This window comes from Colobus angolensis, unplaced genomic scaffold, assembly GCF_000951035.1.
Source record: "Colobus angolensis palliatus isolate OR3802 unplaced genomic scaffold, Cang.pa_1.0 Scaffold155, whole genome shotgun sequence".
NCBI classification, from domain to species: Eukaryota; Metazoa; Chordata; class Mammalia; order Primates; family Cercopithecidae; genus Colobus; species Colobus angolensis.
In genome coordinates, this window is record NW_012114655.1 from 1,256,666 (window position 1) to 1,275,431 (window position 18,766).

Here is an 18,766-nt window from a genome sequence, read left to right on the forward strand (position 1 = left end):
GATCTGATGTGTAAGTCAGATGTTTGGAATCAATACTTGCTTCAAACAGTAATGAAGTGATAGTAAACGTTTCTAGGGTCAGATGAAACACTATACAATAAACAGTATTGGAAATATGTTGCCAAAAACTTTCTTACTTTGTAAGACATTGTTTGAAAAACCTGAATCTAAGAAACTGAGAGAACTTTGAGGACAGGAACTAAGTTCTATCTTTCCACTTAAAGTTTCTGGTTCATAGTAGGTGCTCAGTTAACTTTTGCATAATCAATCTATCAATCTTAACACCACAACAGTTTAAGACAGCTTAAGACAAATGCCAGAGTGCTATCTAAGGGAGGGCAAACAAACTAATGGTTCTGAGATTTAATAATATACAGTACTACTTCTTTATAAAGATAGAATGTTAAAATGTGCAAAAGCTTTTACAATGTAAAAGCTTTTACACAACTCCTTCCTTAGCCAGCAATGCTCTCTTCCACCTACCATATCATTAACATAATTTAATAAGCTCTAATAATATTACTGAAGATCAGCAATACAAATAATATTGCCTGGACATTAAGACATACCTTATTACAATGGAAGAAGAATCAAGAAATTAAACTGCCTTTAAATAGCTCTTGCAATAATGCTACACACCGGTAGACAGCAAACATGGCCTTGAGAGACACACTGTTTAGATCAGTGAAGTTTTACTGGAACACAGCCAAGCTTGTCCATTTATGTAATGTCTATGGCTGCTTATACACTGCCAAGGCCGAGTGAGTAGTTGTGAAAGAGAAGAAAGTTTACCAACTCGTCCTATATAATTCTCTGTAAATTTATAGTTTGACTTACTAGACCCATTTCAGATTTTAAAACAAAAGTTACGTAATAGTCTTCAGTATACACAAGTAATTTAAGTATGCTGATTTCAAAAATGAAAAACAGATAAAATTCCCCACCCACCATCATCACTTTTGTCAAACTCCTTGCAGCACCTGTTTTCAAAAAAACTGACAGACTTTGCTTGCTAGGAAGACAGGTTTGAGTGATTTTCTTCCTTTACAAAAAACAGTACCTCAGGTTTGTTTGGCTATTCAGCAGGACAGTAGGAGAACGGGCAAAAAGGTAAAACAAGGCAGCAGAGAAGAAAGAAGAACTGCCAAATCAAAACACCAAGAAAGCAAATAGCACAGTATCAAGACCTACAGAAGAAAATGTCCATTAGCATCACGACAAGGGAGGGAAAAGACACTATGGTAACTCAAGCATTACAGCAGGGACTGTTTCAAAAACTTGTACAAGTGCATAACTGTAAAAGTTTGTGTACATTTCCCACATACTAATAAGTTAGGCTTGAATTAGTTTTTCCCCTAAATATATATTATAATAAATTCTAAAAATTTAAATTACATAGAAAAATTCTGATGCAAAAACATTTAAAAATAAAAATCCCAGTTGACTCTTTAAGCTTTATTTAAAACTCTGGTTTCCCTATAAGACTGATATACTTAAAACTGATATACTGGCTAATAAATATACTAAATTGGTGTTAAACATTCCAATGCTTTCTCCTTGAACTGACAGATTACAATCACCATTGACAGAGAATCCAAGATGCACAACTAAATTATTTGACAGAAAAGGACAATAAAACCTATTTCTAAATTAAGTTTTACTCCTTAAAAAACAAAATACTTCACAGTGTATAACAATTACCCTGTATATTGTAGATATCAATGAATGACTGACTAGGTAAATAATGTATTAAATAAACTTTTTTTTAAAAGTCATAATCTACCATTTAGTTTCCTGTGTGCCAGGCAACTATCTAATTGTGTTACATGCATCTACTCATTCGATATGTAACCAAAGAGATACTTAACAAATGCACTTTAAAAAAAGCTCTATAAAAATATTCACCAATTTTTATATTCAAGAGAAATAGCAAACTATCAAAAAATAACATTTGTTGCAGAATAGTGGAAATAATGTTTAAAAGCAGGACAATTAGAAAACAAAGTTTTAAAATTAGAAAACGGTTTTAAAATTATACCTATTTTTGTTTTCTACTGACATCTCTTCTGAACTTTTGCTTTCTTCTTTAAAATACTGGCCTGAGCTAGATGGATTAGCAAAAGTAGATATGAAAGGCCCCAGAGACTGAAAAGCTGCTTGGCGAACCTAGGAAGAGAAAAAGGACAATTTAATAAGAATTGTTTTTAAAAAGAATTATACACACACACATTATATATATTTCATAATCTACTTTCAAATGCCAAAGTATGTTTAGGATAATAATAAAGCTTTTCTAAAGGAAGCCCAAATTCAGAACTTTAGCTAGGACTGAAAAATTCTTACAAGCTATTTTCTCTGGCTGGGCGCAGTGGCTCATGCCTGTAATCCCAGCACTCTGGGAGGCCGAGCTGGGCAGATCGCTTGAGTCCAGCAGTTTGAGACCAGCCTGGGCAACATGGCGAAATCCAGTCTCTACAAAAAATACCAAAGTTAGCAGGGCGTGGTGGCGCATGTCTGTGGTCCCAGCTACTCGGCAGGGCCTGAGACGGAAGAAGCACGTGAACCCGTGAGGCTACGTCTGTAGTGGGCCGTGATCACACCACTGCACTCCAGCCTGGGTGACAGAGCAAGACTGTCTAAAAAAAGCCCTCAAACACCACACACACCAAACAAACAAACAAATCCCTATTTGCTCTTTTTTACTTTCAATTGTTTTTATCCTCTCTTGAATGTCTGAACCATGATAATGTAAGTATGAGGTACTATAAAACTTTGCATAGAACAAAACTAAAGAAAGTCCTGCTGTGTTCTCAAGAACAAAAAGAATAAGGAAAACCAGGAGTGCCACAAAGAACATAAAAATCAGTAAAGTCAACAAAATGTGATAAATACATTTAATGTTTTCAGGTAGGAAAGACTTTAATTTGTTCACTACAAGGAAGCAAGACTGATGTACCAGAAATATAATGTTAACTTAAAATATATGTCACAAAGATCTCGAAGCATAAACTATTGTTCTCGATGACTGTCTCATGTAGGAGGGGTGATAAAGAAGTTACAGAGGCCGGGCGCGGTGGCTCAAGCCTGTAATCCCAGCACTTTGGGAGGCCAAGAAGGGCGGATCACGAGGTCAGGAGATTGAGACTATCCTGGCTAACACAGCGAAACCCCGTGTCTACTAAAAATTCCAAAAATTTGGTTGGTTTTGTTGGCGGCGCCTGTAGTCCCAGCTACTCGGGAGGCTGAGGCAGGAGAATGGCGTGAACTCGGGAGGCGGAGCTTGCAGTGAGCTGAGATCCGGCCACTGCACCCCAGCCTGGGCGACAGAGCCAGACTCCATCTCAAAAAAAAAAAAAAGGAAGTTACAGAATTTCACTTCATGTCATATTTTTGAAAATGAGAAGTTTTATGGAAGGATGGATGGACACAAACAGACAAAGGCAACAACAATGGGAAAACTGGTATGTTACTAAAACCTTGACTTTGCCACACACCAATTTCCCTGAAGTTTAGCATTCCTTTTCCTTTGAGGCAGGTCTCGCTCTGCGGTGGAGGCTGGAAAACATGGTGCTACCATGGTTCACTGCAGCCTCGAAATCTTTGGCTTAAGTGATCCTCCAACCTCAGCCTCGTGAATAGTTGGGGACTATAGGCATGTGTCACCACATCCAGTTACTTTTTCTTTTTTTTATTGCAGAGATAGGGCCTTGCTATGCTGCCCAGACTAGTCTTGAACTCCTAGCCTCAAGCAATCCTCCCACCTCTGTCTCCCAAAGTGTTAGGATCATAGGTGTGAGTCACTGCTCCTGGCTAGCATTCCTTTCCTTAAAAAAAAAAAAAAAGGCATAATACCTTTTTCAAGTTTAAGATAATTATATAGTAAGCATGATTTTTACAAAAGCAAATAAACGTAAAGCATATCTATTATTAGTACTTACTCTTGGAGAAGCATATATAAGAAATGACTCAATTGGTTTTTTAAAAAGGCTAGAATTATATACACGAGAGAGAAAAGAATAGCTCGTATGTGTGTAAACTAAGGGTTTTCTCCTCTTCGTAAGTCACCAAACATTACTTCCATAAAGGGACAAAAGGTCACTTCTAACACTGTATGCATGAATTTAATCTTCTCTGAATATTGTTAAATCTCTGAGCTTGTTCCCAATAAAGGACATAGAAAACTTTATCTAAATCATAAGTTTATCTTGTTGTTAGATTAGAATGAAAAAAGTTTAATGTGGAGGACAGATATCACCTTAGAGTGTCTAGTAAGAGTTAATTAAATCCTACTATTAATCTACCTCCTTGATTTCACAAAAACAGAAACTGGAATCCAAATAAAATGACTTCTTAAATGTTACCCTATAGTTACAATGAAATCAGGACTAAAGTCCAATTTTAACTCTCCAACATACCCCACTGCCTGTAATTGAGTAATTTTCCAACACTATAAAAATATTTCTACTTTGAGCTATTCCTCAAAATAAACTGACTTTAAGCTACTGCTTTTACTAGTTTCAATGACTTTAAGAAATAAACAACTAATGATTTTAAACAAAGGTTCTGGAAACCACTAAAAACCCCAAAAGTCACTCAAAGAATAAATATTAAAGAATTTCAGAAATAAAAGTAACTTTTAATCCAATTTTAACTTTTGAGAAGAGATAATACAGTAGATTATAACCTTCCCGAAATGGCTTAACATTGTTCAGACAAAAGACTATTTTGTCTTTTTTTTGCAACTAAACAGGCATAGTTTTTACGTGTGTGTGTGTGTGTGTGTGTGTAAAATAGGCATAAGATACATTTTTTTTTCAGACAGGTGCAGCATATATAGTTCGCCCTCTGTATCCACAGGTTCTGTGGGTTCAACTAATTGCACATTGGAAACATAGTTAGATCCATGCTGGCTGTGTCTGTACTGAACAAGTACAGACTTCTTCCTTTTCATTATTCCCTAAATAACACAGAATAACAATTACTTACATAGCATTTATGCTGTACTAGATATAAGTAATCTAGAGATGATTTAAAGTGTACAGGAGGATGTGCATAGGTTACATGCAAATACTATGCCATTTTATATCAGAGACTTTTGAGTATCCTCAGATTTTGGTATCCACAAGGGGTCCCGGAACCAATCCTCCATGGATACCAAGGAACAGCTGTACATCTCTAAAATGACTGACACATCCATATTCTCAAATTAATAGGAACTAATGCATGTTACCAATCCAAACAATGACCAAATACATAGCTTCACAAAGAAAACTTTAAGTAAGCTATGCTAATCTTTTCTAACAAGCCGATACAGGATATAACAAAAACATTAATATAATATCAAGGCTTAACGAGTCTTGCCCTCTACGTCAATTTTGTTTTGGGAATGAATATGCAAAGGTCCTGAGACTGATCTCTGCCATGACCGTGTGAGGCACTCAGCTGACCCACTTCCCAGTGAACTGAAAATTGTAAAACAACAATTCAAAGCCCCTGGAAATGACCCTAGGAGCAAGCAGCAAATGAAGGGATATCAATCCCTAGGAGCAAGCAGCAAATGAAGGGATATCAATTCAAGAAAACTGACAAAATGTAGTATACATCGTAAAAAAGCTGAGACTCTTATTTTTTTTTTCTTTTTTGAGACGGAGTCTCGCTCTGTCGCCCAGGCTGGAGTGCACTGGCGCGATCTCAGCTCACTGCAAGCTCCGCCTCCCGGGTTCACGCCATTCTCCTGCCTCAGCCTCCCGAGTAGCTGGGACTACAGGTGCCGCCACCTCGCCCAGCTAATTTTTTGTATTTTTTAGTAGAGACGGGGTTTCACCGTGTTAGCCAGGATGGTCTCCATCTCCTGACCTCGTGATCCGCCCTCCTCAGCCTCCCAAAGTGCTGGGATTACAGGCGTGCGCCACCGCGCCCGGCCGACCATTTCCTCCTTACACTACCTCCAGAGAGGTGAGGTGTGAGACTGCAGTGTGCTGTGGCCAAGCACACTGGGGTCTGCTCTCCCACAGCTCCTGGGCACAGCCTGCATTGCTCCAGCTACCTGATGCAGAGGCCCAGTCCTCAGTGACAGCAGCTGAGGGGGGAGGCTCCTTTCTTCCACCCTCCTTTGGGTGTGGCACACTGAAAAGGCTGGGGCCCCAAAAGCCACTGGTCTAGCTCACAGGGTGGTGAGTCCTCACCAGGAGAAAGAAGCCAGTGGAACCTCAGGCTGCTGCCCTTCCATACCCACCAAGCCCCTGTCATACCAGCGTAACTGTGGGCAGACCCAAAGCTGTACCTCCTAGAATGGGGAAATAGTCTTCACTCAAGCATTCCAGCCAGTCACTAAACAAGCAAATAATGGTAACAAGCCCCATGGGGGAGCGAGGACAACCAGTATCAACGTTACTACATATATTATCTAAAATGTTCAACTCTCAACAAAACATTACGAGGCAGGCAAAAAAAAAAAAAAAAAACTCCATACATTAGGGGGATAAAAGAGACAGGCAACAGAAACTGATTGTGAGAGCAATTAGATTTCAGACTTAAAAGAAGACTTCAAAGTAGCTATTATAAACATGTTCACAGAACCAAAGGAAATGATGTTACAGAAGTAATGGGAGGTATGGGGACAGTGCTGCATCAACTAGAGCATAACATCGATAAAGAGAAATTATAAAAAAGAACCAGATGGAAATTCTACAGCTGAAAAGTGCAATGACTAAAATAAAGTCAATACATGAGCTCAACAGTAGATCTGAACTGGCAGAACAAAAGAATTGATCTATTCAAGATAGATCAAGAGAGATTATGCAAGCCAAAGAATAGAGAGGAGAAAAAATGAGGAAAAATGAAAAGGGCCTCAAAGAAAGATAGGCCACCATTAAGCACATTAACATATATACAATAGGAATATTACAGGGAGAGAAGAGAAGGAAAAATATTTGAAGAAATGTTGGCTTAAAAGTTTTCAAATATATAGAAAAACGTAACTTACATAACTAGGAAGTTCAATCAACTCCAAGTAGTATAAACTAAAAGAGCTGCACATACAGATATATCACAGTAAAAATTCTGAAAGTCAAAGGCAAGGAGAAAAATCCAGAAAGCAACAAGAGAAAAATGACACATCCCTTACAAGGGAACCCCAATATGATTAACAGCTGACATCTCAGCAGAAGCAGAAGAGGTCAGAGGCAGTGGCACAACACACTCAATCTCACGTGAAGCAAAGCTGTCTGTCAAAATCGAGGGTGAAATAAAGACATTCACAGATAAATGAAAACAGCTGTTTGCAGAACCATATTAATAAGAAATACTAAATTAAGTTTTTCAGGTTGAAAGCCATTTACCCCAGATGATAATTCAAAGAAGGAAGGAAGACCTCTAATCCATAACCTAACCTTCTGCCTAAAGAAGCAAACTAAAAGCAAGCAGAAGGGAGAATAAAGATTAAAATGGAAATTAATGAATAATAGAAAAATAGAGAAAACCAAGGAAACCAAAAGTTGATTCTTTAAAAAGCTCAACAAAACGGACAAACCTTTAGCAGACTGGCCAAGAAACAGAGACAAGACTCAAATTACTCGATAGGAAATGAAAGAAGAGGCATTACTACTGACATTACAGAAATTAAAAGATGATAAAGGAATCCTACGTATAATCATATACCAACAAAATTAAGTAACTTAGATGAGATGTACAAAATTCCTAGAAAGACACAAACTATGAAAACTGACTCAAGAAAAAAACACACAATAGACCTATAACAAGTGAAGAGACTGAATTAGGAATTTTAAAACTATTGGCAAAGAAAAGCCCAGGCCCAGACGGCTTCACCACTGAACTCAACCAAACATTTAAGGAATAATCAATATCAATTCTTGAAAAACTCTCCTCAAAAATAGTAGAGGAGGGAACATTTCCTAACACATTTTATAAGACCATTATTACTTTGACAAAACCAGACAAAGGCACCATAAGAAAACTACAGACTAATATCTCTCATGATAAGGACACAAAAATCCTCAACAAAATACTGACAAACTGAATCCAGTGACATATAAAGAGTTATACACTATGACCAAGTGGGACTTATTCCAAAGACGGAAGTGGTTTAACATCTAAAAATTAATTAACATAATACATCATGCCAATTAAATAAAAAACAGGACTTAAATTTGTCAAGAAACTTTTGTCCTGTCACAAAAACACATAAAAACTGTTAATATAGGAGTCTTTCTACTGTCTATTCCTAAAAGTATAAAAAATAATATATCTTAAATTATAAGTTATTTCTTATGAGGTCAAAATTATGTTTGCTTTATTATTTTACAAAAGTGATAATCAAAACCCTACCCAACGTGAAGGATCACTGATCAAATTAATAAAAAGTGCTGATAATTTGGTCCGTCGGATTTCTTGACATGTTGCACATGAAACTGCCATGAAGCACTCAGCACAAGCCTTTCGGACTCCCCATACATTATCAGAACAGAGCTGGAAAAATCTGGGCAGCTATGTGAAAAGGAAAGAGTCTTGTTAGTTGGATAAAGACAGCAGATTTCATTAGTTACTTTGCTTTCATTTTCTGCTTTGTTTTTTTTGTCTGTTTGTTTTGAGACAGAGTCTCACTCTTTTACCCAGGCTGGAGTGAGGTGGTGGGATCTCGGCTCACTGCAAACTCCGCCTCCCAGGTTCAGGCGATTCTCCTGCCTCAGCCTCCCAAGTAGCTGGGATTACAGGCGTGTGCCACCACGCCCAGCTAATTTTTGTATTTTTAGTAGAAATGAGGTTTCGTCATGTTAGCCAGACTGTTCTCGAACTTCTGACCTCAGGTGATCCACCCACTTTGGCCTCCCAAAGTGCTAGGATTACAGGTGTGAGCCATCAAGCCTGGCCTCAGTATTTTAAATATTGGATTGTCTTAAAAAGTAGGATCTATTAGTATTTATACTCAACAATTTTCAATAAATCACATCTAATTTATAACTCAACTGGCTATGCAAAAGCACGCTCAACAATCATAGCTTAATGTTATACAAGCGCTTGCCCCTGAACTTAATTATTTTGCATAAGAGATGGCTTCAGAAACTCTTTAGGTATGGTGCCTTATACATCAAGTATATGCATCTTGTGTACTACTTAAAACTAACTTGCTATACATTTAATATGCCATCAACATTCTTGAGGGTTGCAATACAATTAAAGATTCAATTGAATAAGAATTGATTTGCTTAACAGAAATGGAAGAGGTAAAAACAGATCAATGGTTCTGAAACATATCTATATTTTTAATAAATACCAAAAATATAATTCAAATGCCCAGAATACAGATATCTAAACTCCTAAATTCAAAGTTATTATCTTTCTGGTTTATATTCATGGAATTGTGTTAATAAAACTTTGAAGTAAATGTGTGCATTTCAAACTTTATGTACTACTTTGTAACACACACTGTTTACTCCTTTATATCTGCAATACTTACCAACATTTCTTCAGTAGCTTGCTGGCCAACTACACTGCAAATATCTCCAAAATTGGCAGCACAGACCTGACAACAAAAGCATCACTGACATTTCAAAATATTACACATCAGGTTCTTCTAAGATAATCTTTTAAATGTCATGTATCAGTACATTAACCACTAGCACTGTTTTTAAACAGAAGAAAAAAAACCGAAAAAAATACCTTTCGAACGTGAAACATTCTGCAATCACAGCACATCTCACAAAACCTAGGGAGGATAAGACGCTCTGTAATGTCCTTCCCAACCATGGGAGCCATTTTGCACATTATCTAAAATAAGTAAGAACAAACACACAACTGAAAATATCAAGTAAGGCTCTTTCAGTTAAATTTAGTAACTTAATAAAAGTATATAATTTAAGGAAACAAAATATGATATGGCATCATTATACTATATACATCACAGAAAATATTCATAGCCAATTATTAATTTCATCTTATTTATCTAAGCAGGAAACAAAGACAGATATTAACCACAATCAATAAAAACAACCAATAAATACTTCATGCCCAGTAAATCCACGGAAAATCCTAACAATTTCATTTTTGTCCAGTTTCCATCTTATTATAACTTCATCATTTTGCCTGGTAATTTTAAAAGCAAAACAAACAAAAACCTAACATTTTCCCAATTAAAAAAATTAGTGACTGTTCAAGGGGAAAATTATCCCCAGGAAAGATCTTGATTTAGCGTATCTGTATTGCTAAGAAAATAATTCACTCCTTGCCTTGAAAAGCACCCTGTGAACTAAAGCTCATACATATCAGAACCACGTCCTGGTTTTGCAAAGCTTCAGTTCCAGGGAAAGCATGGACACAGTTCTGATACAGGCATGTTTCAGCTAAAAGCAGGCAAAGTGAGGATTAACTTTATTTGAAAACTGGTCCTCTATTTAGATACATTGCTCCTGCAGTTAATACAGAAAGAAATGGGATAGCCTTTCGTCATTTAACAATTCTATCAATTGCTAGACTGTACAAACAGGGCAAAATAAAGAAGTAAAAGACATACATAAAGATTGCAAAGAAAGAAAATTCTCTCTATTCAAATATGACATGGTTGTCTACATAGAAAATCAGAAGGAATCTACAAAGAAGCCACCAGAATAAATAAGTATGTTTAGGAAGGTTGTAGGCTATAAATTAGACTACAAAAATCTATTCTATTTCTGCAATGAACTGGAAAATTTAAAAACAGTATCATTCACAGAAGTACTTTTAAAAAAATATGAAATTGAACGAAATACACTCAAGAACTTTCTGCTGAAAACTACAAAAGATTAATGATATAAATCAAAGACCTAAATAAACAGATCTACCATGTTCAGAGACTATAAAACTGGCAATTCTCTCCAAATTGATCTACAGATTCAACACTATCCCCATGAAAATCCCATCATCATCAGAACTGGAGACAAGGCCTACATCTCCTAAATCCCAAAGTCAGCTTTGTTTTTTGAATAAGCATCTCCACGCTCTAGTTAACAATTCAAAGTTATGCTGTATATCACAGATGTAGCATAACTAAATTTATTTAAAAGTGAGTTATTTTATTAAGAAATTAGTTTTTATTAAGAAATAATTATAACTTCTCTATCAAGACAGAGAAAATATGGAAGCCAAGGAATATAAAACATGACCAAAAAACAAACATAACTGTAAGAGAATCATGAGATTCCTACTACCACTGGATGTAGTTTTTAAATTTTTTATTATAATGTTTTACTAATTTCACATTGCATTGAGAATGATAATACAGCAAGTTAAACGGCTCAATATAAACCAAAAATTAGGCCAAGACCAAAACTGACTTCCTTCATTGAAAAAATCTTAAAGTAAAAAAAGAAATAATGATGTTTTGGAACTAGGAAGAAGCGGTGGTTATACAACTTTGTGAACATATTAAATGCCACTAACACTTTAAAATGATTTTATGTCATGTAAGTTTCACTTCAATAAAAACATTACTGAAAAAGTAAATTTATTATTAACTGGTAACTGAGTATCTAAAAACAATAGATTCAAGAAATTCTTCAAGGGAAAGAGACTAGTAAGATCATCTAATTCATCCCACTAATGATAATCCAGAAGCACTACATATAGTGTAATTTTTAAAAAATATCAACAAAGATGCAACCATATTATTTTAGGTTTAAGGAGTGAACTCTTACTATCCAAATAGATTTGAATAAATTTACCATCAGAATTACTACTATCCGAACTCAGGAACCACAGATGTGAATCACAACAGATACTACTCCATTCTAATTCATGCCCTCTCGTGGCCTTCAAGTAATCAGAATATTTGCAAACCATGTCCAAAAAACCCAGAATCTTCCTATTACATTTGACTTTATGATGTGCATAATGGCTTAACAATCTGTATATTCTTCAGGCCGGGCGCGGTGGCTCAAGCCTGTAATCCCAGCACTTTGGGAGGCCGAGACGGGCGGATCACGAGGTCAGGAGATCGAGACCATCCTGGCTAACACAGTGAAACCCCGTCTCTACTAAAAAAATACAAAAAACTAGCCGGGCGAGGTGGCGGGCGCCTGTAGTCCCAGCTACTCGGGAGGCTGAGGCAGGAGAATGGCGTGAACCCGGGAGGCGGAGCTTGCAGTGAGCTGAGATCCGGCCACTGCACTCCAGCCTGGGCCACAGAGCGAGACTCCGTCTCAAAAAAAAAAAAAAAACAATCTGTATATTCTTCTGATAACCATCAATGATGTCATATATCCTGGGAAATGTACTTGCCTGACCATCCTTCCCACAAAGACCGTACCTGTCAGAGCAGGAGCCAAGTATTATTTTATTTATTTCCACTGTGCTTACAGTGCCTAGAAAAGTGCTCAATACCTACTGAAGGGGTTCAAGTGTTTCTTCATTCAATACAGGGTTTTTAAAATTTTAACTGCACGGATGAAATAACCATTTCAGTTTTCCATTTTGACATAATAATTTACAATTATTTATTGTTTTCTTATTGTTTGCAGAAGGTACATTTTCCTTTGTAAGCATTTATATCCCTTTCTAGCCCTGATTATATTTCAAATTTAATGATTTGTGGCAACTCTAACAGAAAAACGTTAAACAAGGTAAAGCAGCCTTTTCTTTTCTTTTTTTTTTTAGACAGTCTTGTTCTGTCAACCAGGCTAGAATGCAGTAGAATGATCTCCACTCACTGTAACCTCTGCCTCCCAGGTTCAAATGATTCTTGTGCCTCCGCCTCCAGAGTAGCTGGGATTACAGGCATGTGCCGCTACACCTGGCTAATTTTTTTGTATTTTTAGTAGAGATGGGGTTTTGCTATGTTGGCCAGGCTGATCTCAAACCCCTGGTCTCAAGTGATCCTCCCACTATGGCCTCCCAAAGTGCTGGGATTACAGGAGTCAGCCACTGCACCCAGGCCAGCCTAATTTTTTTTTTCCTTGAGGCGAGTCTTGCTCTGTCACCCAGGCTGGAGTGCAGTGGCCTGATCCTGGCTTACTACAACCTCCACCTCCTCCCAGGTTCAAGCGATTCTCCTGCCTCAGTCTCCCAAGTAACAGGGACTACAGGTGCACAAAAATTAGCCTGGCTAATTTTTGTATTTTTTTAGTAGAGCCACCTGGTGTCACCATGTTGCCCAGGCTGGTCTCAAACTCCTGATCTCCAGTGATCCACCCACCTCAGCCTCCCAAAGTGCTGGGATTATTAAAGGCATGAGCCACCGCGCCCGACCGCAGCCTAACTTTTAATAAGCACCTCTTATCAGTCACATTTTGCAAAAATGGAAAAATGGCATTTGACTTACAGCCACAGCTTCTGTTTTCACATCATCATTGCTATCTGGGGCGGTCAGCTCTATGAGGACAGGGCACACTTTGGTCTCCACATCAAATCGTTCAATGAGCTCCTGCTCCAGCAGAGCCAACAAAGCTGCCTGACTTGTTTTCCTCACCTAGGAGAAAAAGAACACCACAAACAAAGCACATATGCGACGTGACAAAATTCTACCACTTGACTTTTATAAACAAAGATTTCTCATCTCAAAGGGACCCACAACTGGCAAAACTCTGCAAATAAATGTTTGTGTTTCTTTTCTTCAACTATTACAAAGACCACAGAACTTCGTAGATTGTGTTATAACAGACGAAGTGGACAGATCCATCCTGGTAAAAGGTGCCTCACAAAGTAACAAACATTTTGAGGGACCCCTAGGAGGTTACCAAGTGAGAGTGCAGTTACTAGGCATTGTCTATAATAATTAAAGGGATCTACTAGATTTGTCAGACTCTAAACACATCTTGTCTAAGATAAATGTTCGTTTTTGAAAAACAGTAACCGAGTTAAAGAAGAAAAAAAACATTCCAAAGAGAACACTTAGGCTAGGCTATTCTCCACTTATTACACTATGCAAATTTCTTTTAAGAACATATAAATGGTACTCTTACCTGATTATTCTGATCTGCAAGGTATCTAACCACAATAGGTAGTAAGAATTTGGAAAAAGCGTATGGTATTGAAGGCCGGTTTTCTTGACAAAACAGTGCGATGTGAGGCACCTGTTCCATCAGCTCCGCTCTCACAGTTGGTTCTATTGAGATAACAGCAATGTGAGCAAACATGTTCTCCTGCAGCAACAAAACCTTTATCTGGACTTGAAGATACTTAGGAAGGCTTTGGATTTTCATCTTCAAAATATAAAGGACTTGGGACAACATCCTTTAATTCTGCAATCCTTTTCAGAATCATACACAGATCAATCCCAAGAGTGAAAGGAGGACCTTATCTTCAGCCCAAGCTTCTGTTGTTCACAGTATGCACTGAGTATCTAACCATTTCTTAACAATAAATTTATTCATCGCCTACACTGTGCCACACTGTGCTAGGAGTTAAATATCCTATCTGATATTTACATCAATACTGTGATACATACATAGTATTATCGATAAATTCCACTATTTAAGAACCTACTAGGATAAGTCATAAAAACTAGTTTCTAATCTCAACTTAGTCAATAAATGAAAGATACATAATTAGACTTAACTAAGACTAAAAATGGGTAAATGAAAATTAAAGGTGACAAATATTTTTTAAAAACCTGAAAAGACGCAAGTGCATATGGCAAATTTAAAAGTGAGAAATATGGCATTTCAAATCTCTGGGCTTCAAAAAGATGAAATGTCTAAGAAGTAGTAGTATGAAAATCGGCTAGTTAGCATGGAACGAAAGTACCTACTGCACATCACACATAAAGATCAAAAGTACTAAAAGATAATATTAAATGTTCAATCTTGAGATGTGAAGACAAAATCCAAAAAGCAACCATAAGACCAACTAATTTTATTTTATAAAAATTTTATTATAGGCTGGGTGTGCCTGTAATCCCAGCACTTTGAGAGGCCGAGGCGGGCAGATCACTTGAGGTCAGGAGTTCAAGACCAGTCTGGCCAACATGGTGAATCCCGTCTCTACTAAAAATACAAAAATTAGCCAGGGGTGGTGGCGCATGCCTCTAATCCCAGCTACTCCAGAGGCTGAGACAGTAGAATCACTTGAACCCGGGAGGTGGAGGTTGCAGTGAGCCAAGATAGTGCCACTGCACTCCACTCTGGGCGACAGAGCAAGACTCTGTCTCAAAAACAAACAAATGAAAAAACTTTATTATAGATGTCAGATACCATACTCAGTTAAAAGGGAAAACAGCCTGGGAGCATATTCATGTATAACAGAGTATTAGGAAGTCAACTACACAAAGAACACACTGTTCAAATAAATAATAAGAAAGACAATAAGGATACCAGTAGGCAATTCATAGAAGACATGCAAGTGACTGAAATACAGACAGACATGATGGATTATCAGTAACAAGTCATTGTATTGGACCCAACTAGAACTTTGGCACCCATTATCATTATGCATTATTAAAATTACATTAAATATGTATGAATGTGTCTACTAGGATTTCAGATCTCAACAGAGAAATTAACATAGCTTTAAATAGAAAATACGGTATTTTACAAAGCTCAGAATCTTATCAACAAACCAGTATCTGGAATTTCTATTATACTGTTGTACCATGTAAGGTTGGCCAGATATGAACAAAATAGAGGGTTTCTGTTTTGAAGAAAAAAAGTAAACATACAGGCCTCTGCTATTCTCATGGATCCTGAATTTTCTAAGTTAACACTGACAATTGCTCATATTTTTGAAGCAAAAGGAGGACACAAGTTATGGTTTCAGTTAAAAATGAAGGCCGGGCGCGGTGGCTCAAGCCTGTAATCCCAGCACTTTGGGAGGCCGAGGCGGGTGGATCACGAGGTCAGGAGATCAAGACCATCCTGGCTAACGTGGTGAAACCCCGTCTCTACTAAAAATACAAAAAACTAGCCGGGCGTGGTGGCGGGTGCCTGTAGTCCCAGCTACTCGGAGGCTGAGGCGGGAGAATGGCATGAACCCGGGAGGTGGAGCTTGCAGTGAGCCGAGATCGCGCCACTGCACTCCAGCCTGGGCGACACAGCAAGACTCTGTCTCAAAAAAAAAAAAAAAATGAAATAAGCAACTTTCCTTTCTTCAAAGCCCTGCTTAGGCAAATAGACTAATGGGGTGGGGGGGGAAGCCCAGAACCAGACACATGCATGTATAGACAACCGATTTATTACAAGGTGAACTGGGAAAGATGGCCTTCTCAACAAAGGGTATTGTGTCAACTGGCTCCTCATATTTAAAAAAAAAAAAAAAAGAAAGAAACTTGTCCTCCACTTCATATCATGCGCATGAATAAATTCCAGGTGGAATACAGATCTGAATGTCAAGGCAAAAAACAACAAGGCTTCTCTGTGTTAGAGAATACAGGAAAAGATATTTATTATGACTTTGAGATTGGAGAAAATCTCTAAGAAGACAAAAGCGGCACAACCCATAAAGGAAAAGCACTTCTCTTCTTTAAGAGGCATTACTATGAGTGCAAACACAAGCCACAGAGTGAAAAAGGTTTCTTCATTACACATAAACAACATAGGGCTCATATGCAGAATGAATTCCTGTAAATCTGTAAGAAAATGACCGCCAATTTTTTAAAGGGGGAAGAGACTTAGACATTTCAAAAAAGAAGCCGGGCATGGTGGCTCATGTCTGTAATCCCGGCACTTCGGGAGGCTGAGTCGGGTGGATCACGTGAGGTCAGAAATTCAAGACCAGCCTGGCCAACGTGGAGAAATCCCAGCTCTACTAAAAATACAAAAATTAGGCGGGCGTGGTAGTGCGCGCCTGTAATCCCAGCCACTCGAGAGGCTGAGGCAGAAGAATCACTTGAACCCAGGAGGAGGAGGTTGCAGTGAGTCCAGGTCGTGCCACCTCATTTCAGCCTGGGTGACAGAGTGAGACTCCATCTCAAAAAAAAAAAAGGATACCCAAATAGCCAGTAAGTATATAACCAGGTATGAACTTCACTGGCTATTGAGGAAATGTAAATTACAACCACAGTGAGAAACCACTACAGGTCCATCCATTTCAGGGGAAAATAATAAAAGCAGATGGTAAATTTGGGGGAATAAAAAAATCAAGATAAAAGCTAATGAAAGGTAAGGCAGAAGACTGAAAGGTTCTCAGCTGTTTATTTGTCTAAACAAAGGATACATATTTCGTTCACTTCAGAGCTATGTTATTATTCAATAGTCTTTATCTTACCCAGGTATCACAATAAGCCCAGTCCTACAAATTAGAGACCTCAGGGTCAAATCCTCTCTCTTCCTCACTCTATCCAGAGGTTAGCCTTGGAATCCTTCCTAGCACTTCAATTTCTATCCAACAATTCATCCTTTTAACAATTAACTGGCTGGTCACGGTGGCTCATGCCTGTAATCTCAGCACTTTGGGAGGTTGAGGCAGGTGGATCACTTGAGGTTAGAGAAGTTCCAGACCATCCTGGCCAACATGGTGAAACCCCTCCTCTACTAAAAATACAAAAATTAACTGGGTGTAGTGGTGAAAGCCTGTAATCCCAGTTACTCGGGAGGCTGAGGCAGGAGAATTGCTTGAACCTGGGAGGCAGGGGTGGTTGCAGTGAGTGGAGATCACGCCACTCTGCTCTAGCTTGGGCAACAGAGCAAGACTCTGTCTCAAAAACAAAAACACCCAATTAATTGGTATAGTCTTCCAATTAGTCTTCTTGTCACTCATCTTTTTCACCATATCAGTTCATACTGCTACACTACACTGTTCTAAATCACAAAACAGGCAAAGTCATCAGCATGTTTTGTTATAAACCTTTACAATCTAGCCCTCACCTACCTTATTTAACAGCCTAATTTTTCTAACCTGGAAACTCAGCAGATTAGTCTCATTGTCAGGTTGGCCTCATTGTTGACCAAATGGGCCACCATCTTGAACTCCTCTGTCTTTTCCTCTCCTGGGTACGCCCTTTCCCTCTCTATACCTCATCATTCTATCAAATCCAATGTAAATGTCACTGACTTTCTGAAGCCTGCCCCAATCCTTCCCACTGTAATTTATTGTTTGTATGTTGGCTGCATTCACTAAACTGTTAATTTGATGGTAGAAATCCTTGTTCACCTTAATGACTGCTCTAGCATTTAATCTAGAACCTGGTATAGAGTATGTACTGTTTGATATATACTGAATGAATGGAATTATGTCAATAGAGAAATTTACTATGAACTTACTAACGTGAGAACATATTTTAAAATACATACACACCCCCCACACCCTTACCAAAAAAAAACTCTAGAGCTGGTAAACAGATAAAGGAAAACACAAATCCATCCTTAAAGAGTATCTGTCTTTACTAAGGAATATAACCATAATAGGTTTAACAGTGCCATGAATTTACATTAAATTGTTATTTAACTTAAATCAAATTTAAAAAATAAGTAAAAATTATACTTGATGAGACCCCTCCTAAAACCATTTTAGAACAAGCATATACATAAGCAATTATGTACACAAAGGTAGACTACTGCTCAGTTAAGCCTATAAATGTTGTGCCCACCCTGTAAGAATATTAGGAACATTTAAGGCTTATGTAAACATTTAACATATTCCCATTAAAATGAACGGCTCATCAACAGATGAGCTTGTCTAAAAATTAAAAGACGGGGCTTGCTGAGATGCCAAAAAGTCTGTCAGAGATGGAAAATATACTTTAATAAAGATAAGGCCGGGCGCGGTGGCTCAAGCCTGTAATCCCAGCACTTTGGGAGGCCGAGGCGGGCGGATCACAAGGTCAGGAGATCGAGACCATCCTGGC

The 18,766-nt window shown here is 37.9% G+C and overlaps 1 protein-coding gene across 1 annotated transcript in view; it reads right to left on the reverse strand.

Moving 5' to 3' along the window:
- Nucleotides 1–18,766, reverse strand: part of PPP4R1 (protein phosphatase 4, regulatory subunit 1) — a 72,925-nt gene that overhangs the window by 28,598 nt on the left and 25,561 nt on the right. Inside the window, exons 4-9 of the mRNA XM_011936609.1 lie at nucleotides 13,950–14,092; nucleotides 13,310–13,456; nucleotides 9,679–9,786; nucleotides 9,476–9,541; nucleotides 8,347–8,505; nucleotides 2,039–2,166 (exon numbers count right to left, since the gene is read on the reverse strand). Of these exons, the coding sequence (XP_011791999.1) occupies nucleotides 2,039–2,166; nucleotides 8,347–8,505; nucleotides 9,476–9,541; nucleotides 9,679–9,786; nucleotides 13,310–13,456; nucleotides 13,950–14,092 (751 nt within the window). The remainder of the gene's footprint in view (nucleotides 1–2,038; nucleotides 2,167–8,346; nucleotides 8,506–9,475; nucleotides 9,542–9,678; nucleotides 9,787–13,309; nucleotides 13,457–13,949; nucleotides 14,093–18,766) is intronic.